Source organism: Eretmochelys imbricata, chromosome 6, assembly GCF_965152235.1.
Source record: "Eretmochelys imbricata isolate rEreImb1 chromosome 6, rEreImb1.hap1, whole genome shotgun sequence".
NCBI classification, from domain to species: Eukaryota; Metazoa; Chordata; order Testudines; family Cheloniidae; genus Eretmochelys; species Eretmochelys imbricata.
Window position 1 is genome coordinate 57,433,827 of NC_135577.1, and position 25,038 is coordinate 57,458,864.

General features: G+C 39.6%; 1 protein-coding gene across 2 annotated transcripts in view; it reads left to right on the plus strand.

Annotated features, from left to right (window-relative positions):
* EXT2 (exostosin glycosyltransferase 2) overlaps positions 1–25,038 on the plus strand; it is a 94,560-nt gene that overhangs the window by 65,365 nt on the left and 4,157 nt on the right. The window contains exons 10-13 of one of the 2 annotated variants that reach the window (XM_077818574.1): positions 5,341–5,507; positions 16,525–16,668; positions 18,001–18,129; positions 19,242–19,324. In XM_077818574.1, coding sequence (XP_077674700.1) covers positions 5,341–5,507; positions 16,525–16,668; positions 18,001–18,129; positions 19,242–19,324 — 523 coding nt within the window. Of the gene's footprint in view, positions 1–5,340; positions 5,508–16,524; positions 16,669–18,000; positions 18,130–18,286; positions 19,107–19,241; positions 19,325–25,038 lie in introns of those variants that run through there. The other variant, XM_077818575.1, reaches the window with a different exon arrangement.

Here is a 25,038-nt window from a genome sequence, read left to right on the forward strand (position 1 = left end):
AAAAAAAAAAACTTTTGAAGACCCCATGAAATTTTTGTGGCATTTGTATTTAATTTCTTGGTAAGAGTGGTGGATTTTTGTTTTGAAATAAAATTGAGAAAAAATCCCCTGGCTGATAACAGTTTAAAAACATTTCTAATTTTGAATGTAACCCCTTTTCAATGCCCCTTTAAACACATCTCTCTGGTCCTGGTCCTGGTGTCACTCTTGACTGCATGGGATATGAACCGTATGTAAATAGGTTGTCAGCCCAGCTGTAGTGCCAGCAGACAAACATGACTTTACATGTACTGTATTAATAAAAAAAAAATGGTTTAAAGCTTTGAAATATTATAGGAGAAAGTGATGTTTTTCACTCACTGCATTTACTAAAATAAATATTGTGGTCTAAGTGTCTGCTGCTGGAATATTTGCGTAGGCAGAAATGTTTTCTTTAAAGTCTCTCCATCCTATCAAATACTTCCCTCCTCCCTTTTTGCTCGCATATAAGTCTAAATTTATACTGGTTTTGAAGTTTAAAAAAATACATACAGCATGTGATAGAAGTTTCCAACAAGTTTTCATCATGTTAGTTTTAGGCAGAAGAAGAACCTCTCCCCTCCAGCATCCCCCATGTTTGTTCTCAAGCCTATGACTTTGGAGGGTGTTTACTTTGGATGGTCATCGCTGTGGACATTACTTTGTGCTGCAATTTCATATATTCTTGGTCTTACATAGTGCCATCAACCCAAAGTGCTTCTCTAAACTATATTTTTTTAATTAAGTATTGAGATTGGCTTAATTAGACATTAATATCACCTCCACTATTGTTTATTTGGTGGACGCCTTGGACTAAAAGGGTGGATGGGGTAGACAGGACAAAGTTGTTAATACTTTGCCCTTCTACAGTGTTGTGTCTTTTAGTTTTTACACAACATATGTAATATGAAGAAACCACACAGAGAGATACAAATAACCACGTTTCCTAAGTGTAGGGAACGTGCAAGGCCTAGTTACAAATACATACTGCTGCTCTAGCAGGGTTCTGGTGGCTTTCGAAACATAGAAGCCTGGGGCCTTTAGAGGGCTCACGAACTATTTGAATGTAGTAATACCAATTTATATACACAAGTGTGTTTCCTCTAAAAGATCTCAGTGTCTTACAAACATTAAACCTTACACCAACTTTGTGAGGTAGGTGCATATGATTATAGATAAAAGGAAACAGAGAGAGGTGTAAGTGACTTGCACATTATAGAGTAAATCAGTAGCAGAGCTGTGAATAGAACATTAGAGTCCTAGCTCCTAATAAATGATTGTAACTATTAAAGCTTGGTATCTCCTGATGTTAGGATGACTAGTAAAATGAAAAATTTATTGGAGTTTTTATTGAACATTACTAGGGAAAATAAATGTTCTCAGTGCTGAATCAGACATTGAGTTTCAATGGTGGTAATGGTTAGGATTAGAGACCCAGCACTCTACTCAAATCAATTGGATCATCTACTAGCATGGAGAGCAAGGAAGATGAGTTGTTTTAGAACATCCATCTTCCTTACTAACTTAAATAGAGAAAGTAATCAATACAACTTTATTCCATATTTGTTTAGAGACAACTTTGCTCTAAGCTGTGCAGAAATCGTCTGTTGCTCTGTGAATTGTATTAAAATACTAATAATTGCCATGAAAAATTATTAGTCTTCTGTTCATAAAATAATAGCAACTCTGTTTCTGTTGTTTTTACAAATGGAAAGTGAAATTTAGAATTTGCTTGCTGCAAGGACTTTGACTGGAATCTAACTAAGGGGCAAAGAACTTCCTAAAACTGTTTCTGGTTAGAACAATGCAGCTTTCACATGCTTAACTACTGATGACCTGAATGGCTGAGAGCCAGTTGCTTTTGTTTAGCACTGTAGTATGTAGGTGCTGGATGAGTGTGAACACACAGTTTGATTGCTATTCAGGGATATAAAAAGTTCATACAGATGAATTCTTCACCTACTCTGAGCCCCATGGATTTTTTCATTTCCCCCATATTACTTTATCCTCCATAGCTTTGAGACCCCAAATCACTTGCTGCCCCTTTTCAACTGATGACTGATTGTGACTTACTTTGGAGTCTGCAGATTGAGCTGTGGTGCTGACAAGCTGAGTATTACAAGTCATTTGAGCACCCACAAGTGTTAATCTCACTGCCTTCCAATACAAGGAGGGAGGGAGACTGGAATCAGAGGTAAACCACTTGTCTGCCAAAAGCAGAGCATGGGTCCCACAAGACCACCCAGAAAAAAATGAATTTTCTAAAATGTTTGTGTGGGGTTTTCTTTGTTTTTTTTTTTTTTTTTTTTTTTCAGTTTCAAGAACCACCTCAGGGTAGGAATCTGAAATCATATTTTCAGTAAATATAATGCATTGCTTCTCCTTTCTTTTGGCCACTCACACGTGTCAACTCCTCCTTCCAAAATATCTTTCCAAGAAAAACCTGCTCCTGAAGATTCTTCAGTGTGGTTTGGAAGGGATTTTTTGTTTTCCCAGTAAAGTAGTCTTGTGTTTGGATGCCAGTGCTTATGAACTGTGCAAAGCTCTGGGCTTTTTTGAGTACTGTATCAGCCATAAAGTCTGAGAGTCCTAGCTGGTAGTGAGAACATGCACATTCACCCACAGCAGCAAGCTCCACTTGTGTGAGTGTTGGAATGAAGTGGCTGAGTGTTCCCCTGTGGTACTAGCAGTATTACAGTGTGTCTGCTCTTTAATTAGGTTCTGAACTCATTTTAGTGTTAATGGACTAACAGTGGGAATGTCTGTTTACTTGCAAGTCGTAAAAAGAAGCAGAGCTGGAACTCAACTCTGGGGGCTGATTCTGGACTACTATGGAGTTGGGAATGTGTGCATGTATAATTTGTACATCCTTCTCCACTGCGTTCATTGTCACTGCTGGCGACATCCAATCTTGATTTGAAGACTTCAAAAGGAGAATCCACCACTTCTCTTGATAGTTTGTTCCAGTGGTTAATCACCCTCACTGTTAAAAATAAGGTGCATTTTTTTTTAAATTTGTCGGGCATCCGCTTCCAAAAATTGGTTCTTTTTATGTTTTCTTCACTCAGTTGAAGACCCCTTTAGTACCCAGTCTTTTCTGCCCATGAAGGCATTTGTACACTGTAATCAAGTCATCTCTCTTTTTGATAAACTAAACAGATGGCATTCTTTAAGTATGCCACTGTTTAAGGCATTTTCACTAGCCTTCTAATCACTTTTGTGGCTATTTTCTACAGCTGCTTCAGATTTTCCACATCCTTTTTAAAATGTGGACAATAGAACTTCCCGTTGGTCTCACCCCAAAAATATAACACAATCCAATGGCTGGAAGTTGAAGCTATATAAATTCAGGTGGGAAGTAAGGCGTAAATTTTTAAGTGAGGGTAATGAACCATTGAAACAGTTTACTAAAGGTTGTAGTGGATTCTCCGTCACTGACCATTTTGAAATCAAGATTGGATTTTTTTTTTCTAAAAGCTCTGCTCTAGGAATTATTTTGGGGAAGTCCTGTGGCCTGTGCCATACAGGAGGTCAGACTATATGATCACACTGGTCCCTTCTGTCCTTGGAATCTATGAATGCCCTATACAGAGGTAAAGTCCCCTCCCTGCTTTTACTCACTACTCTTCTCTTTAGATATCCAAAGATCACACTGGGCTTTTTTTGCCACAGCATTGTACTGGGAGCTCATGTTGAGTTGCTTGTCAACTGTGATCCCTAAATCCTTTTCGGAGTCACTGCTTTCCCAGACAGACTCCCCCGTTCTGCCAATCTTTGTGCCCTCTGCAGATTTTATCAGCAGCGATTTTATATGTGCTTCGAGGTCGTTGAAAATGTTGAATAACGTCAGGTCTACTACCAGTCCCTGCAGTACCCTGTTAGATGCATCCTCATTCAATTATGATTCCCCATGGACCTTATGAGGTCTGTAAGTTAGCCAGTTCTTAATCCATTTAACATGTGCCTCCCTACTTTTAATGGTCTTGTATCTTGTTACTCCCTTGCCTACTCCACTCCACCATTAATACCAATCTTCAATGTCCAAATTGTCTCGTCTCCCACAAATGTCTGTATCATCTTCTACACTCTCTTCTGCACCCTCCTTCATGAGGTCAGTACCCTCTCTCCTCATTCCAATTGTCCTAAAAAAAGCCTGTGACTACAAGAGATCAGCCCGCCAGCGTTGGCTGGGTTGTGGAGTAGGCAAGGTTAGCTATCTATTTATTTTATTTTAAAAAGCTTTTAGATAATTTGATACTGTTGCAAACCATCACTTGTGCAATAGCAACCATTGTTAACCTTTTGCATTAGAAAGATTGTTTTTAAACATGCAAATTTAGAAAATGAAGAGTTGATGCTTAATATTGAAATCTTAGCTCTATTACTTTGTGCTTGTTACAATATTTTTAATTACTCAAGCGGTCTCTGATAGAATAGAATACATTATGCAACAATAGATGCACGTGTAGTATGTTGTAATATATTGTAACTGCAAATAAGTGTTAATACAGTTGTTTCAGTTACCGAATTTAAGCACAGAAACCCAAACTGTAATATTCTCATAGCAAAGCTGACATGTTCCATTTGTACATGTATACTTTATTACTAGTTAAACCATTTTGTATAATTTGTCAGTTAGTGTAACGGTGCCTTACTTTCCACCCCACTTTCAGTGGTGGAAATCTCAAAATGTACTTTTAGAATTCTTTTTTAGCTTGGTTTAATCCTGATACTTTAGATTTTTCAAAAGAAAACCCCCCATAAATTAATTTTCCCATATGTGATAATTCAGTTTGTAACCATTAATGGCAATGAACCTTTTAGCTATCTCTATTTTTCTCTGATGCATTTAGAATTTAGCTTTGTTTGGAGCTGTAAAGAGTAAACTTCCCTTTCAAATTCTTTATGGCCTGAACAGATTCTGATGTAGGTGATGACTTTCTGCCTCCCTCAATTCTCCCTACAGTTTCAATTGGATAAAATATTCTTATTTGCTTCATGTCTTAAACTGTCACATAGTATTGCTATGTCCTGTTAAACAGTTCCCACATACCACGCCAGTGGTGGCTGCATTTCAGTGATAGGCTTAGTAACCCCTGTGTATATATGTTTGTAAAAATCTTAATTGCACTGTGGAAAAAATCAGGTTATCTCTCTTGTTGCTATTTTTCCCTAGTTGAAAATAAGATATAAATCAAACACCCACAACCTTTTCTGAGGGATTAGAATACTGAGGGAAAAGTCAGGTTGAGGATGGGATGCAGTCTTAATAAGAATCAAAATGTAATGGTGAATTCTTTCTCTCTTAATGTTTCTCCTCAGACTCTCTATGGCCAAAGATTCGGGTTCCACTGAAGGTTGTGAAGACCACAGAAAACAAGCTTAGTAACCGCTTCTTCCCCTATGATGAGATTGAAACGGAGGCAGTCTTGGCCATTGATGATGATATCATCATGTTGACGTCAGATGAACTGCAGTTTGGTTATGAGGTAAGAGGATTACTTTTTTCCTCGCCATGTTATGCTATCTGCCTAACACTGTGTGTGTATATATGAGTATCGCATGGGGAAAAGGGCCAGATGATGAGCTGGTATAAGTCGTCATAGCTTCATTGACATCAGTAAATCAGTGCCAATTTACGCCCACTGAGGATCTGGCCTAAAAAAGGTTGGGGGCTCATGATTTTTTGAAAAGCCTTTTAACTATGGTAAAATTCTTAGCCAACAGTAAATACCTTGTAAATGGCCTGTCAGTGCCATGAGTCTCCAGAAAATTCTGTATACTTTAGACAAAAGAAATCCCTGCTAGGTGGGAATGGAGTCTATGACTCTTCAATTTCAGTAACTTCTACTGGCATGCCAAGTCACAGAGGTTTTGCCAAAGTTAATACCTCAGGTCTGTGTCTATAGGAGAGCTTCACAGTAAATAAGGGTCACATGTGTCCATTCTTTATTATTGCCCATCTTGGATTTGGTGGGTCCAGCTGTGACAATTTGTTCTGTGAACAATAGAAATAAATATTGTTACATTGCTCTAGAATATTTTTAGCAGCTAAGCACCTTCAAATAAATAAATGATTCTCAGTAAGCATAACACCTGAGCTATTCTAACAAATGGGAATCAAATGTGACTGAAAGTTTTCTGTTTACTGGTCTCTTAGATCAGTAGCCAGCAGTTGCTCCACTGGATAGTACCTTATCTACACCTCCTTTCTGTATGAAGTAGTGGACAAGGCAAGGTCCAGAGGTTAAGTATTAAGAACAGGAAAGGCCTCCTGAGGGGCAAGTGCTTTAGTACTAGGTGTGGCACAACAAAAAGGGGGATTGATATCGTCTGTCAAATGGGAGATACACGACACACGTGGTGGAGGCAGTGAGGACGCAGTGGCTGCTGTTACAGTGATGGTATCAACAAAATGAAAAATAGAGTCCAAATCAATTAGCCATGGCATTAGAAGGAAGGTGAAATTTTCAAATCTGTACGTGAATCATCTGTCAAAATGACCACACATTTAAAGGGAGGTAGCGAGTTTCACTCACTTCTGAAATTTAGATTTTAAAGAAGGGGGTTGAAATTTCTCTTATGGCATTTATTTTCTCCTTCCTTTTTTATATTTGGGTATGTGACTAAGTATATAGAATCTGACATTACTATAACACTTGCGTACAAACAACAATGCTCTGTGTTGTGGAAATAGAAGACTTTTTTCCAAAATCTAGTATTAATAGAAATATTAAGTAAATTAAAATTTTCTTTTAAAACCAGGTCAGGAAAGCGTTTTTTGTTTTGTTTATTTTTTTAAATGTATGTGTGTATTATTTACACTTTGCTGGAGAACGGGGAGTCCAAATAAAATGACACTGGGCTTAATGCGTGAGAGCTGGACTGTGAAACTGATGAGTTAATTTCATTGCCCAGAGTGAAATAACAAAATCAAACAGCATAAAAGACTAGAAAGTAAAATAAATGTTGCAATCTATTCGCTGTTACTAATCTAACCTGCTAACATAGGGTTTTGTCAAGATGTATAACTTCAGTATCCCTTTAATGTGAATCCTCCCCAAGTGAGAGAAACTTTTAGCCAATTACCAGGTTTTGGATTCAAGAAGTTATTTGTGGAAACTTAGATATGTTAACTTAAACAATAACAATTTTTTTTAAGTAGTGGAGACAGAGTACCACTTGTCGTCACGGGGAAATATGTCCCTTGGGAGTGTAACAGTTACACGTTAGTATGTGAGACATGAAAGGAGAACTAAAAGAAGACAATTGTGGGAAGGATTCTTTATGGCCATGTTGGTCTTTTCTATACTATGTTTTCCCCTTGATGTTCCCCCCGCATTGCTAATGACAGTTCATCTCCACCATAAGGAAGTCTGCTGCCCTGAGCATTTTAAACTCTGTACTGCATAGAACCGTTCTGAAAAGGGTTAGATAGCAAAGTGGTGATATCACTGACAGCCACCAGAGCCCTATCTATATTAGTGCTTCTACTCTTGCTACCAGCTGTGGGGCTGAACTGGTGATAGTAATGGTGGAAAGTTTTAGAGGAGAAAAATGTAATGTTAGCAGAGCTTCTGACTGGTGTGCAACGTAAACACTGCCTCCGTTACCAGTTTAATTCTTATGTCACCAGAAGTCTGGCTCAAACTGAAACAAAAATAAATTCAAGAAAACCTAAAAAGTATCCTAAGTAGTTCCAGAATGAGCCTTCACTACTGGTGGTGCAAAGCTCCGAGGGCTTCTGTTTAAAGACACTACCGCAGGTGATCTTAGGTTGTATTTCAGCAGGAAATCATCATAATCAAAAATAAGGAGCGTGCATATCCAAAGACGTAATACTTTACACTTACATAACAAAGCACTTCACAGGTGTTAAGTCTCTTATGCCCCCATGTTAGGAGATTATTATCCTCATGGGGGAAATTGTGGCAAAAAATAGTGCACGTGACTTCCTCAAGTTTACATTTACTTAGCATCAGGAATTTAAATCCAGTACTCATGATGCCCCATCAGCTCAAACCATTAGAGCATGTTATCCAGTCCAGGGCTTGTCTACATGGAGATTTAGTGAAGGGCAAGCCAGTGTGTGACTGTATAGCACACTAGGCTGTTGTGTGCTGAGTTGCCGTGTGTGAAACAGCAGTATGTCAAAGCCTACTAGGGAACTTCTAGCACACAGAAGGTGACTTAGTGTTCGGCAGGCTAGTGTATTGTAGATTTACACCTTGGCTTGCTGCACAGTGATTCTCCATGTAGAGAAACCCTTATTTGCCTGCTGTGGGCCAGATGCTTGGATTTCAGGACTGCCTGAGTAACAGCTTGCATGGGTGAACTTAGCTGTTTCGATACAGCATTACTTTGTCTGGGAGACATATTTTGCAGTCCCCCAGTTTAACTGTAAAACCATTCTAGTTTAATACACTGCCATACAGATAGAATAGTAAAATACCTCATCAGACATGTAACTGAAGCAAACCCAAGGCTAGTTTGAATCAATATATTTTTAGATTACTAGTTTTTTTAAAAATGCTGAATCATACAAAAGTATGGCAACTTATTTTACTTATACAATTTTTCCTCTTAAGGCAGCGGGGATGATAAGTTCCTGCTCTCCAGCCCAGAAATCAGGGACTGCAGATTGATCTTCTCTGGCCCTGAGTGTCTTTGACTTGCTTGACAGGCCTGAACTGGCTACCAGATGTTTAAATTGTCCTCAGCCTGTGATAATTTATTTATCTGTTTATGTATTTTACCAGGAAAGTATCTCTTGAGCTCTTGACTCATTTGCAGGGGAATCCAGAGGGAATAGTAGCAGCATATAATGTTACAAGAAAGTTTTCTTTTAAAAGTACGTCTGCTTCTGCTTCAGTCACAAGAAGCATTTGGAAACGTGACATTTAGTTACTTTCTTCGCTTCTCCCTCATCCTTGAAATTCTGTTTTTAAACATGTGGCAAAACCCCTCTGTCACACAGACTTATGTGGATGTATAGAGTAGGATCTTAAAAAATAAATTAATAAATAAAACTCAAAACAAAAGCCCCACAACTTTGATCTCCATACGATTTCTGCCATAAAAAATTGTAGTAACACTCAGTGTCAGACATTTTTTACTTGTTAAAAGTGAACTTTTACAGTTCAATGATTTATTACATAATGTAAAAACTATAGGCGCAAGCTGTTCCTGTCTGCTGCTGTTATAAGGAGGGATAGGAATACCTAAAATATTGCAAATTGAAATAGGATCTCTGTAGAAACCTGTGACAAAATTTCACCAAAGTAGAGGTAATAACAAACTAAAGTACTAAAGGGAACAAGACAACTTTTCTAACCATTCATTGGCCTCTGCTATTTTCATTTCAAGGCAGATTACTAAAAAAGTCAAGAAACTAAATATATTCAGATTATCATAATTAAAAAAAAATTGAGGGGAAATCCATTGGTTTTTACTTTTGAGCAAGGGACTTGGAGCCTGCTCTTTTGGATACAATTGGGTTGTTGCGTGGTCTCAAGGCAAATTGCTTAATCTTTCTGTGCCTCAGTTTGTCCATCTGTAAAACAGGGATAATAGTTTCCAAACATGGATTTTTGGGAGGACTTATTAATAAATATTTAGTACTTTACAACTTCAAAGTACTGTATAACCATTTAATATTAAAGTAATAAGAAAAAAAAAACTTAAGATGGAATTACTTTATTCCCTCCAAGCTATTTTTACTCTGAAGTCTTTCAGATTGCATGTTATCTGTATATACCTAGGAAAGAGTTGGCCACAGTTGATTGGAATTGTAAACATATTGCCTGCTTCTGTTTGATGGTTGTCTTGCCTTACCCCAAGGTTCACTTTGAAGGTCTCAATTTTTCTGCCATACTTCAAAAGTAAAAATCATGGCCTGCTCATTGATGAATTTATTACACCCATTACATCCATATTAATCAAAAAGTGATCTTAATTAAAGTTTTGGATAGCCCTAGTAAAAGGGTGGTTCTTAGTACAATCTTTCTCCCCTTCAAAGCAGGAATAATGTAACCATTTTGCTTTCTAAAAGAGGATTTGTATGTTATGTTATGTTTGGAACCTACATGCCGCCCTTGAGACTTCTCTAAACTAACTCTGCTGTTGCGGTAAAGTTTTTTTTTCTTCAAATTGGAATCATGGAAGGCATCCGTTGTCTTGGTCTGGGATTCTTATTTATGTTGTTTAACAGCAACACTAGCGAGAAAAGACTGCCCATGGAGTGTGAGAGAGAAAGGTCCACAGCCCCGATTTATTGCATTTTCCTTAATCCACATGGGAGAGCCATAGCATTTCACTTTTATAGGACTACACTTTCTTTCCTTCTTTTGGAACTACTTTGTTCTTTCTGCTACTGGTTCTAAAATAAATCAGAAAACTCTTAATTTGGTGCATCCGTTGCTCATATCTTTATTACAATAGCAGCTTTCATCCATTGTGCTCTACAAGAAGAAATCACTCAAGCCACCTCTGGAATGGATGGTGGCAGCTGTTTTTGTATTGCACAGCAACATTACACAATAGTTTGGGCCAAGAGGTAAAGCACACTGTATCTAAGTGAAACTACAGAGGGCACTTTAGCGAGACATCATATAAACACTCATTTTGGAATTAGGCTTGGACACATGGATTAATGTCCTGTTCTTGTGTAATAGCTCAGTGGTTTGAGCATTGGCCTGCTAAACCCAGGGTTGTGAGTTGAATCTTTGAGGGGCCATTTAGGGATGTGGGGCAAAAATTGGGGATTGGTCCTGCTTTGAGCAGGGGGTTGGACTAAGTGACCTCCTGAGGGCCCTTCCAACCCTGATATTCTATGATATGCTAGTACCCTAAGATCTTTAATAAGCCCAGATTGTCAGAACTTCTGTTTTGAAATCTCATCTGCAGACTATCCTGATGCTAAAGAAAGATGGGAAGAATAGTAAGAGGCCAGTATGGCTCCATCGGGGCTCTTTAATCACCTGAAAATCAAACAGGAATCCTACAGAAAGTGGAAACATGGACAGATTGCTAAGGAGGAGTACCAAAGAATAGCACAAGCATCTAGGGGACAAAATCGGAAAGACTAAAGCACAATATGAGTTACAACTAACAAGGGATATAAAAGACAGTAAGAGGCTCTATAAATATATTAGAAGCAAGAGAAAGATGGATAGTGTAAGTCTTCTACTTAGCAGGGAAGAAGAGCTAATAATGCATAACGTCAAGAAGGCTGAGGTGTTTAATGCCTGTTTTGTTTCAGTCATCAGTAAAAAGGTTAATAGTGACCAGAGACTTAACACAGTTAATATTAACAACAAGGGGGAAGGAACAGATTAAAGAATATTTTGATAAATTAATGTATTTGAGTTACCCTGGCCTGATGAAATTCATCATACGGTATTTGAGGAACTAGCTGAAGCAATCTCTGCACTATTAGCAATGATCTTTGAGAACTCAGGTCCCAGAAGCCTGAAAAAGAGCAAATTTAGTAGCTGTCTTGAAAAAGGGGAAGCCAAGAGGACACAGGGAATTATAGACCAGTCAGACAAACTTCAATACGTGGGAAAAATACTGGAACAAATTATTAAACCATCATTTTGTAAGCACTTAAAGAATAATAGAGTATAAGGAATAGCCAACATGGATTTGTCAAGAACAAATCATGCCACACCAGCTTCCTTCTCTGGCCTAGTGCAGAGTGGGAGACTGTAGGTGTGATGTATCTTGATTTTGTAAGGCTTTTAATACAGTCCTACTTAACATTCTCATAAGCAAACCATAGAAATGTGGTCTAGATGAATTAATTCAGGTGGGAGCACAATTGGTTGAGGGACCATACTCAGAGTAGTTATTAATGGTTCGAAGTCAAACTGGGGGATGTATCTATTGTGTCTCGTGGGGTCAGTCTTGGGTCCAGTGCTATTCACGATTCTCATTAATGACTTGGTTAATGGAACAGAGCGTATTCTTATAACATTTGTGAATGATAGCAAGCTGGGAGTGGTTGCAAACATTTTGGAGAACAGGAGCTGAATTCAAAATGACCTTGACAAATTGGAGATTTGGTCTTAACTCAACAAGATAAAATTCAGAAAAGACAAGTGAAAAGTACTAGGCTTAGGAAGAAAAAAATCAAATGCACACCTGCAAAGTGGGAAATAACTGATAGGCAGTAGTACTGCTGGAAAGGAGTTGGGGGTTACAGTGGATCACGAGTATGGGTTAGTAATGCGACACAGTTGTGAAAAAAGCTAATATTCTGGGGTATTTTAACAGGAATTTTGTATGTAAGATGTGGGAAATAATTGTCCCACTCTACTCAGTACTGGCAAGGTCTCAGCTGGAATACTTTGTCCAGTTCCGGATGCCGCTCTTAAGGAAAATGTAGACAAATTGGAGAGAGCCCAGAGGAGAGCGACAAAAATGATAAAAGGTTTTGAAAACTTGACCTATGAGGAGTGGTTAAAAAAAAACCTGGGCATGTTTAGTCTTGAGAAAAGGAGACTGAGAGGGAACCTGATAAGTTTTCAAATGTATTAAGGGCTGTTATGAAGAGGACAGTGATCAGTTGCTCTCCATGCCCACTGAAGGTAAGACAAAAAGTAACTGGTTTAATCTGCAGCAAGGAAGATTTAGGTTTACTAGGAAAATCTTTCTAATTATCAGGATAGTTAAGCAGTGGACTAGCCTTCCAAAGGAGGTTGTGGAATCCCCTCATTGAAGGTTTTTAAGAACAGTTTGGATAAATTCCTGTCAGGGATGGTCTAGGTCAGCAGTTCTCAAACTTCATTGTGCCGCAATTTCCTTCTGACAACAAAAAAAATACTACATGCCCACAGGAGGGGGACAGAAGCCTAAGCCCACCCGAGCCCTGCCATGCCGGGCTGGGGAGACAAAGCTGAAGCCAGAGCCCCGCCACCCTAAGCTCGGGGGCCCAAGCCCAAGGGCTAAAGCCCTAGCTGGTGGCACTCGGGCTTTGGCTTCAGCCCCGGGTCCCAGCAAGTCTAACACCAGCCCTGGCGACCCCATTAGGGGTCCTGACCCACAGTTTGAAAATGATTGGTCTAGGTGTACTTGGTCCTACCATAGCTCAGTGGGCTTGATGACCTCTCAAGGACCCCACTAGCCCTACATTTCTAGGATTTTACGAAAGATGGCATGGCTAAAAGCATTCATACTCTATCATGCTGAAGCATTGGAAGTATGCTGACAAGTGAGATGAGTACTCCCTACTGAATTGTCCGCACTTAAGGATTTTCTTAAATATCTCCCATCCAAGCCCGACCTTCCTTATCTTTAGAGAAATGTCAAGATCACAAGCCAAAGTGTCAAGGATTCCTAGCAGATTCATACATGGCAGCTAACCCTCAAATCAAAAAAGGACAGTAATACGAAATGAATATTTAGTATAAGGTTAAGTATAAGCTATTGTGAAATCTCCCATAGAAACAGAAGCTGGATGTATTAACTTGACTGTGGAAGTACTTGTATTGATTTGGGCTATGAATTGAAGGTAGCTATCTGGAGTCCTTCCAAGAACAGCCAGCGAATGAACTACTGATGAACATTAGGAAAAAAACATTTCCATGGAGTTCACTAGCAGTAGTTTTAAAAGCAATCTTTGCTTGAAACAACTGGGTTATATATTTTAGCTGCTGCAGGCTGTCAGTTTCCAGAGGCCAGAAGCTAGTGGTGCGTCCTGCATTGGTGCTTTTAGAAGACTGTAAGCCACTATCCATAAAACCTAGTTTTTACTTTGTCAAGTGGGACTTTAGCAAATCTCTCACTGAAGGAGCAGCAAAGCTAAAAGGAATATGAAGCAGCCTTTCCTGTGCTACAAGGGCACTGCAGTCCCTTGGGAAGCAGTAGTTGAGTTTAATCCTTCCTTCAGCTGCCTTCAATATGCATGTCATTCTTTGTACAGGAGTTCTTAGCTGTGAGTGTATGTTACAAATCTGCTGTGTTCTCTCAAATCCTTTGCTGAGCCTCAATAGCTTATGTTGTGGTGCAGTTCAACAGTTGGGGACAGTAGGGTTTTTAAATTTAAAATGTAATAATTAAAAATATAAGTCCTAGGAAAGTTGCAATAGGACTTGGGGGGGAGGGGCTGTGAGCTATATACTTGTTCTGCTGTGCATTGATATTTTGAAGCTATGTTATAAAGAAGCAGTGGAATGTAATTTAAGCCTTTGGGTTCTTTGGCAGTCACATAGTTCCTTATCAGCTGATGACACCCAGTTACGACAAAAACTTGAGTGCCTCTTCTCTCTTGAGAGCTATAAAGCTTTCAAAGACATTTTTTGCCTGCAGTAGCCTTCTAATAGAGAGCTCTCTCACATAATTACTTAGATACTACTGAGATCATGCCCTATAATTGCTAGGAAAGGTGGTCTTACGGTTAAGGTACTGGTCAGAGTCAGAAGATCTGATTTTCGTTCCTGGTTTCGATGTGATTTTTGGCATGTCTTATTATCTGTAAAATAGGGATAATAATTTTCCTCCTATGGGGAATTCCAAAAGTATAATAATTGACAGTTGCAAAATGTGTGGAGATCTTTGAATGGAAAGGGATATAGAAATGTAAAATAGTAGTAATGTACCTACAGTAGAAGCCTATAAGAGACAGTTCAAGAACTAATACTGACTGTTTTATCTTACTTACATTTCCAACATACTTTAGTAGAGTTTTCCAGTCCAAGTCATGTAGTTAAAAGGCACTGGCATGTACGAGGTGCCCTGACTAAGGGAATTGCAGATAAATTGCACAATGTGGCTTTCAGTAAAATAGAACTCTTGATAACCCTTTTGCTGTGAATCCAGCTTTATGGGTGAATGAAGATGGAATGTTTATGGAATGAAGATGAGGCAGTTAAAGGGAATTCCTTGCTGACATATAGAAAGAGTGAAACCTGGACACGAATGGTTTAGTTTGCATTTGCATTTGCACCCCACCAATCTGAATCAGAAATATTTGTGGCCCTATGCTATATTTTAAGCTTTAACAGTCAGGCATCATATCCAAGTGGGTCTGACACTCACTGGGATAAAAATAATGCTGTAAGGTTAAAATTAGTGGCACAAAATAAATGTTACCTTCGTTATTGGCAAATAGAAAATCCCATATATTTCACTAGTGTTTGCTCCTAGTAAATAATTTGAACACTGTATCCGTTTTCCCCTCCTGGGAAATTGTCCGTTGTTTAATGTGGCCAGCATCGTGTAGAATGGGGGCTGCATTAATGATGCCCTGTCCCTGTTCTTGCCCACTTGTGTTTGATCCTGTAGTCAGCTGCAGAGTAATGTATGAAGTGACAAGGATGGTATCTTGATTGTATCCAGCTGCCTGGAACAAGTCAAGGGTAAAGACGCCTGTCATGTAGCAATAGCTTCACCAAAGCACCCATTGAAGAATATAAAGAAATATAACATGTAGCTTTTGAACATGTCCCTGTTAAAGGAAAGTGGCGTATTAGACCCAAAGTCACTCCTGAGAGCAGATTAGGTTGTAGCCTTAACCACCATGTGTAAAGTTCCATTTTAACCATGCTTGGCTCTTAAACAATGTTAACTCTTTTTGAGCAGAACAGTTGTGTTCCCTTTAACAGGAAAATTGGTGCTGTTTTCCTGTCTTCTTGCATTAATTAAAGAGCCACATCCACACTTGAAAATGTTGGGTTCTTTTAAAACAAACTCAAAATAAAACAGTTACTTACATGTATTTCCTTCCCAGACATTCATTATTTAAAAATTCCTTGTTTCTCAATAGAAGCTTCTTCTAGCACTGTGAATTTTAATTGTCACAAGTGCTCACATTAGTGTCACAGAATGAACTGAGTAGCAGCAATTTGAAAGATGAAGCTGTTTAGGATCATTTAAGGAAGCACGTGGGGGCTTGGGGGGAATGAAGGGGCAGAAATAGGTTGAGTCAGGGAAAGCTTCGTAATGGAGAAATTTGTTAGTTTGTGTTATAATTTTTAAGGGAAATGATAGAAGCCTCTTGAGCCATTTAAAACTAGACTGGAGAAAGCAATAGAAAATAAAGAACAATCCTTCAATGGCCCAAGAGAAAAGAACCCTAATAGATTGGAACCCAATAGGCTTTTCCCATACCTAGCTTCTGAATTTAACACCTAACTCAGAGAATTGGCAGTGATGGGAACATGTATAGAAAATGTAACTTAAATAGCCATACTCTTGTTCAGAGCTATAAAAACTCATCAAAAGATTTTTGTTTACTGAGCAAGAATGAACTGTACAAAGCATGGGGGCTGAACAGTTATTACACAATGCAAATTTCCCTAAATGTACAGTGCATTCTGCCAAGATCTAAATGCTAGGCTGTCTCACCTGCTTGAGTATTTTTTTCCCTGTGGGAGTTGGTGGAGTGGTCCAGGGAACAGTATAAATGTAACTTCTCTAAGTAGCGTCCCTGAATCGTTTCAATTGAGTGAGTAAGCTCACTGTTCGTGGCAGTGCTGGCTTTAACGCCTCTGTTACTCTCTGCAGGTTTGGCGGGAGTTTCCTGACAGGCTGGTTGGGTATCCAGGTCGCCTGCATCTGTGGGACCATGAGATGAACAAATGGAAGTATGAATCAGAGTGGACCAATGAAGTCTCCATGGTGCTTACTGGAGCAGCTTTTTATCACAAGGTAGCACTGATTTCCAAGATAAATAGGAAGTGTATGGACTAACATTTCTGATAATTTTTCATTTGAGAATTCAAGTCTTCATTTTATTGTGCTGCTTATTTGGTCATTTACTACAGATGGCATTGCAAAACTTTTAAAAGTGGTATAATATTGATGGCACAGAAAGGTATTGTGTGAATTGTGTGTGTGGGAGTTAAATAGGAAAAAAAAAGAAAAATCAATGTATTTTTTATATCCAGATAGAGCCCACATTGAGCTAGGTACCGTACAAATATATAGGAAGATGTGGTCCCTGCCCCGAAGAGCTTGCAATTTAATATACAACTTTTGGGAAACTCCTGACTTATACTTGAACTTTCAAATGTCTTTCTCAACCCTCAGTCCATCCTTGCAATCTTACCCTAATTATGGCAATGCAATTGTGTTTGTAAATAAAGGACCATATTTTCAGAAGAGATGTTCCTCTCCTTAGGCATCTAAATAAAGTGGCCAGATTTTCAGAAGGGCTCAGCAGCTTCCGCTGAGAATAAACTGGACCCATTTGAAAATCTGGCTCTCATGTTTGACCCCTTTCCCTCTTTGTTGTCTTTTGTCAGTGATGGCCTCTATCCACCTTTTTGTGGAGGCACAAAATATTACCTGACGTGTTCTTAGAAAATGAGAAGGTGCAGGCACCCTCAGAGCAAGCAAGGTGCCTGGAGATGCAGAAGAAACTCCAACAATACACCATATTAAATATTTAAAAGGATGGGGTGTGTTTTTGTCCACATCTGTAGCACTGTTTGGAGTTCATTTCGTGAGGCTATGGTTACAGTTTCTAGAGCAATTCAAAAACCAGTTGCAGACCTTCCTAAAGCTATATTCTCCTGCTCTGGCTATAGAAACACCTATTCTGTCTAGAACTGTTTTGGTGAACTTATAGAAAAACACAATTAAATAGTATAAGTTTGTGGAGCGTGTTACTGCACAGTGAATACAGGATTGCAATTAAAGTTTTAAAAGAAGAAAAGCAAATGCAGAAATATTTCCTTTTTCTACACATGGGGTGTGGCAAAGAAGGCATAGTTGTTGTGCACAAATAGCCATCTTTGTGTGCCTAGCAGGCTAACGCTGTGACTGGCTAAAAGGAAGCAGCAACTCTTTCACTTTTAAGGTGAAATGTCACAAATGCAGCTCCAACCGCTAGACTGTGAGGATCAGGGTTTGCTCACATTCCATTCCTTAGTTGTCTACTGTTCCCAATAACTGGAATATTTTGCAGGGAGGCAGGCAGTCTCTGTAAATGTATTTAAAGTTGCATTCTCCTTTCTCCCTTACCTTTCTATCATGCAGTATTTTAACTACCTTTACACCTACAAAATGCCTGGAGACATCAAGAACTGGGTGGACGCCCACATGAATTGTGAAGATATCGCCATGAATTTTCTAGTGGCAAATGTTACTGGCAAAGCAGTTATTAAGGTCTGATTTTCAGCAACTGTTATCTGATGTATCTCTCTAATGCAAAAATGTCACAAATTGACATGTGAGTTCAGTTTAGTGGGTTTGAATATCCTCCTTTATCTGCTTTTTTCCTCTCATTTACCTCTGGAATGATTCTGTTTCCCTTCCACAATAGGAATAGCCCAGTTCATTGAGACTAGCACGCCAATTGGGAACACAGGATTGACTACTGATCATTGTGGCTGCCTACACAGAGAGGATAAGTTAAATTATAAAAAAATATTTGTTGAGTTTGCTGGGAGGAAAAAATCTCCAACTATCCACACCCTATGTATCTTGACTGGCAACAGCTGATTTATAGGAATATTAATTGCAAGAATGTTAATTGCAAGATCAGTTTTAAATGAACTTTTTATCCCTGAATTAATTTCCTGACATATTTCGACATGTTTTCAGGTCTGGACATTCACTCTGTACATTCATTTCAAAGTGTGTCAACTTGGAATGAGATTTAGAGGCTGCCAGGCATTACTTCAATTAGCAAGGTCCGCTTTCCCGCCTGTCTATCATCATTTACCGGGACTGGTGGCTGTGTTTCCTAGAAAAGTCTTTAGAAGATAAAGTGTGTGTTTTTTCTGAAAAAGTTTTTGAGCTGTACAAGGGCACTGTAGAGTAATTTGGCACCTCAATGCAATTGGGGGAGTCTTGCAGAGTTTGCCAGTCAGCTATTAACTCAAGTGAGCAAAAGAGCGTCTGTTGGATTAAGGTTACGGTGAAGTATGGGAAGCTATATTTCATCACTGTTATGGCTGCAAGAACAAATGGTGTTTATACAGGGACCTTGGCAGTGAGAAAACAGTCATTAAACAGGAATTAAGGAGCTTGTCATCGCTGCCACTTTTCAGTTACAGAAGGCAAAACCCCTCCAAACCATTTTTATTGGGCCCCTGTGAATTTTGCAGTTAACCGGGCCAGATGGAGCTGAATGAGGGAATGGCATGGCTTTTTTTCAAGTTTTCAAGAGGGCTCGACTTACACTGCAGGCATGTTCAGAGGCATTGCTCTACTTTCCAACCACGGGGATTAATATCCCTTCTGTCAATGATGATGTCTGTCGTGCCTTTGTGCAGGTGACCCCACGAAAGAAGTTTAAATGTCCAGAGTGCACAGCCATAGATGGATTGTCATTGGACCAGACACACATGGTGGAAAGGTGAGTGGGCCTTCTTTCATTGCTGAGGGTGCCTCACTGTGATTCCCAAGGCCAGTTTCTAGGTCTCTCTGAAATTAGGATTAAAAGTGTCCACTGCCCATATTCCTGAACTCTGAAATTGCTATCTAAATCTGGTCAACCCACATATGGGGTGATTCCTACAATGCGTAATAGGGTGCACTGCATGTGATCCGTAGTGACAAGTAATCTGTTTAAAGGAAGAGCTTTGAAAGGGCACCCAGTTCAACAGCTCGGTTGTAAAACACACAGATTGTATGAAATTTAGGTTGCCAACAATAGTTTTTATACAAATTTTTCATTTTATGATGGAAATTTAAATGTAATGAGTGTTCAAACATTTTTAAAAACACAGGAAGTTGATAAACTGTCAGAGAGCAATTGGCTAACAAGGATAAAAATGACTGATAAAGGGGAAGTGTTATTGATGCTGTAATAACTGATGTTTATACAGTCTCTTTCCTCCAAAGATCCCAAAGCCCACTTCTCCTGCTGAAGTGCAGTCACCTGTGTGGTTGAACATGGCAGCTATTTAACAGTGGTTGCAACATTATATGATAGGGCAAATTATTTTTGAAAGGTGATATGTATTTGGAGAGACAGTTTTATAAAGGTTTTAGAGCAAAATATTGGGAATCAGAAACATCTGAGTTCTGTTCTGCACTCTGCAGTTGACTAGTTTTGTAACTTTGGAAAAGACACTAAAGCTTTCTGTGCCTCAACTTCTCAACAGGGAAAATATTTACTTACCTTTTGTAAAGTGCTTTGAGATGCTTGTATATAAAGGGCTATCTGAGAATAAAATATTACTTCTTAATTATTTGTTTGGAGTTTAGCCAGAATCCCAGAACTGACACACCTACATACCCCAAGCATGTCCTATGAGCTCTTTAGTCTGTTGTGTCTCCTCTGCAGGCCTCGTGGCTATAGTCTGCTGAGTGGTTAGTATATATGTTCCTTCCTTCCAAGATCAGTTATACTGCTGCATATTTTATGTTCCGACTTACTTTTTATCAGTCATTCTCAGTTTGTCAAGTGCACGGAATAATGCGTTTGGTCACAAACACATTTGGAGAAAAATAATCTGAAATGCACACATGCCTCCCCTTCATGGGAGGAAGAAACAACAGAAGCAATAATGCTGTGGGAGACCTATACTAGTGATGATAGTAAACAACAAATTAGACATGTTTGTGGCTGATAGGGCAGTAAAATAGGCCAATGGAAGTCTTAGCGGCAGGGGCAATAGGAATAGCAGGCCCCTGCTGGGGTATAGTGTCTAGTTTGGGACATCACACTTTAAAAAAGATGTATACAAATTGGGGAGAGTCCAGAGGAGAGCAACACAAATGAGGAAAGGTTAAAAAAACTGGGCATGTTTAGTCTTGAGAAAAGAAGACTGAGAGGGAACCTGATAAATTTTTTCAAATGTATTAAGAGGACAGTGATCAATTGTTGTCTGTATCCACTGAATGTATGACAACAAATAACTGGCTTAATCTGGAGCAAGGAAGATTTAGGTTGGATATGAGGAAAAATGTTATAACTATAAAGATAGGTAAGCACTGGACTACGCTTCCAAGTGAGGTAGTGGAATCTCCATCATTGGAGGTTTTTAAGAACAGATTGGACCAACATCTGTTATGGATGATGTAAGTATACTTGGTTCTACCTCAGCTCAAGTGGCTGGATTAGATGTCCTCTCAGGTCTCTTTCAGGCTTGTATATCTGTGATTCTATGCTAGTCCCTTTAAAAAACACACAGCAAAAATGCAGGCTCTGTTCCAAAGAACATTATAATTTTATCAAAAGAATATGTTATCTATCATGTAACAATAATGGTGTCCCAAAAGTAAAATGTTACTGACAGTTTAGTGAGTATACTCTCAAACTGTGTTCTTCCCCACATTTAAGTTTCTACCAGTGGAGATAACTAAGCTGGAGAAAGTGTCAGAAAGTAATAGCAAATCAAATTTGTTTATAAAACTACTTGATTGTCCAGCTAGAGGAATTTAGCAAGGAATTTAGCAACTGCGCCTTGGAGAAGAACTGCAGTGATACTCAACTGGGATACAGTCACATTTGATTTTTATATTTTAAAGATTGCCCTTACTCTTTAGGTTGACCTGGCTTCAGCAGTATAAACCATTAGTTGGTTGGTATGTCCGCTCACACTCTAACAACAACTGTCAGGGTCCACGTAGTCCCATGTTACTACTGTCAATTTGAAATTAGTGGGTGCTAGCTGAAAAACTTGCAGGTGTTTTTTATGGAATCCCATAAGCTACCTATTTGTTTTAATGTGGTGATAAACTACAGGATTCTCAGTGCAAGTTCCCATTAACTTAGCAATGGATAGAATTCTGCTTTGGTTTCAGGGCTTAGCATCCATACCTATAATTCATGCAGACACTGGTCAGATATGTCAACTGTCTTCTGTTAGGTTAGGAGAGAATCTAAATGAAAGAGGTGCCCATGTCAACAAGAAATTTTGAAGAACAATTCTTATAGTTAACTATGTAATATCTAGGGCCCAGAATGATGCCTTGGGATATATGACAGTGTTCCATAACAGGTCCATTTGCATACCAGACTACTGATTCCCTGGAATGCACACGTTGGTCTTAGCATTTGAGTTAGTACCAGGTCCAAATGACCGGGGATCAAGCTATTGTTGTGAAATGGATGGCATACAGGGCTACTAATGGAGGTAGAGTTTTTGCTTTGGGGTTTCTTTTTCAAAACCAGCACAGTGACCCACAGATACCAGGAGGTGGCTGTTTAGTGACATGTGAAAAGAGTTGGTGATCTTCATCCTATTCCTTGAGGACAGATGATCACCTGGCAAAACCATCTGTGGGCCCATTGTTGGCAGTCTCAGCAGGGAGAAAGGAGTGACTAGATGATGAAAACTGAACTCTTTTCTTATCTGAGAGGTTATGCTAAAATTAGGTCTGGTTACAGGGGAGAGAACTGATTCAAAGGCTTGATTGGCCAGAAAGCTGATCCAATCTGTCAAAGCCAACTGAAGTTTTGTTTTTCAATTCACACTAACTTAATTTCATGTTGAGCACAATTCTGTGTTGTTGGCAAAGTAAGGAAAAGATGAAATAATTCTTGGAAGCAAAGATGCGTGTGTTAATTTAAATGTGCAGAGCTATGAAAGCTGGCGAGCCAAAACACCTGCCCCTCTGTATGAGATAACCTACTATGTTTTCTTGGCTTCCTAGCATAAAATGTTTAATGCTTTAGGTGTCTGTGTTTTGTGTTATCCAGAATTGGCAGATCCTGCAGAATGCAAGCTGGACCTGTTCAGCTCCTTGCAGGAGATGAAAGCTTCCCTGCTAGGGAGGCACTTCTCCCCATAGACACATTGTACGACTTGTGTCTGACACATTTTTTGGTTTAAAATTTTTTTTTAAATGCTGTTCTTCAGCCTTGTTCTGATGTTTGCTGAGAAGTGACTTTTGTGAGTGAAGGTGAAAGTTCATTAAGGATTTTAATTTGGATTTTTCCTTTTATAATTTCTTTTTAAAAGGAAGCAGCTTTCATGATGGTTACACGTGACATGTTGGCAGCCTGAATAGTCTATCCCCAGAATAAGTACAGCATGAGCCACAGCAATGTAAGATTTCCCTACAGTGTTTTCTGCCATTCTGCCTAATCTTTGACCTAGATGGATGACCTCTGGAGGGAACAGAGTAACAGCAGTGTTAGTCTGTATTCGCAAAAAGAAAAGGAGTACTTGTGGCACCTTAGAGACTAACCAATTTATTTGAGCATGAGCTTTCGTGAGCTACAGCTCACTTCATCGGATGCATACCGTGGAAACTGCAGCAGACTTTATGTACACACAGAGATCATGAAACAATACCTCCTCCCACCCTACTGTCCTGCTGGTAATAGCTTATCTAAAGTGATCATCAAGTTGGGCCATTTCCAGCACAAATCCAGGTTTTCTCACCCTCCACCCCTCCACCCCCCCACACACAAACTCACTCTCCTGCTGGTAATAGCTCATCCAAAGTGACCACTCTCCCTACAATGTGCATGATAATCAAGGTGGGCCATTTCCAGCACAAATCCAGGTTTTCTCACCCCCCCACCCCCTACAATGTGCATGATAATCAAGGTGCCCACATATCTATTCAGGGGACACCATCATAGGGCCTAATAACATCAGCCACACTATCAGAGGCTCGTTCACCTGCACATCCACCAATGTGATATATGCCATCATGTGCCAGCAATGCCCCTCTGCCATTTACATTGGTCAAACTGAACAGTCTCTACGTAAAAGAATAAATGGACACAAATCAGATGTCAAGAATTATAACATTCATAAACCAGTCGGAGAACACTTCAATCTCTCTGGTCACGCAATCACAGACATGAAGGTCGCGATCTTAAAACAAAAAAACTTCAAATCCAGACTCCAGCGAGAAACTGCTGAATTGGAATTCATTTGCAAATTGGATACTATTAATTTAGGCTTAAATAGAGACTGGGAGTGGCTAAGTCATTATGCAAGGTAGCCTATTTCCCCTTGTTTTTTCCTACCCCCCGCCCACCCCCAGGCGTTCTGGTTAAACTTGGATTTAAACTTGGAGAGTGGTCAGTTTCGATGAGCTATTGCCAGCGGGAGAGTGAGTTTGTGTGTCCCCGGGAAAAGGGGGGGGGAAGGGGCGGGGGTGAGAGAGCCTGGATTTGTGCTGGACATGGCCCACCTTGATTATCATGCACATTGTGTAGAGAGTTGTCACTTTGGATGGGCTATTACCAGCAGGAGAGTGAGTTTGTGTGTGGGGGGGTGGAGGGTGAGAAAACCTGGATTTGTGCTGGAAATGGCCCAACTTGATGATCACTTTAGATAAGCTATTACCAGCAGGACAGTGGGGTGGGAGGAGGTATTGTTTCATGATCTCTGTGTGTATATAAAGTCTGCTGCAGTTTCCATGGTATGCATCCGATGAAGTGAGCTGTAGCTCACGAAAGCTCATGCTCAAATAAATTGGTTAGACTCTAAGGTGCCACAAGTACTCCTTTTCTTCTCTGGAGGGAAGAGGATCCATTCAGTTTTGGTTTTTGCTTTTGGGCTGCTATTTAGTGCCAGTTCTGACAGTGGCTTTTATGATGTGGACACCTGCCCATTGGGAACTAGACTGAGACAACAAACTGACTATTGCTATGTTACAATGACTTTAAGTCATTATTAGTCTGGGCAGGAGTTGAAACCGTAACCTAGAAGTGAAAGGCTCTGTATTCCATAAGCCACTGAGGGACAGCCGTTATACAAACTTCTCGTGCAAACTTCTCACGCACGGTTCTTTTAGTCCATCTAGCTCCTGGAACTCTGTGCTATTCCATTTGCAGGACTTCAACACACAACTTGGATTATGCACCCCAGCCAAAATTTTCAAAAGTAACTAGTGAGAGGGTGGATGTTCGGCACTTTCTGAAAATCAGTGCCCTTGATGGTGGCTCAGAGTGGACACCCAAAAATTGAGACACTAAAAATCACTTTGAAAACCTTGACCCTGAATCCTAATCTTCTGCACTCTATATTGTTCTAGTCCTACTCCTCTAGTCCCCACATTCCTCTCTCTGCCAGTGCACCCTAACTAGGCCCTACAACAGCCCTGGGTAGTCCACATTTTGGACAGCTGGTTCTCTCTCTCCCTCAGTTCCGTTACTAT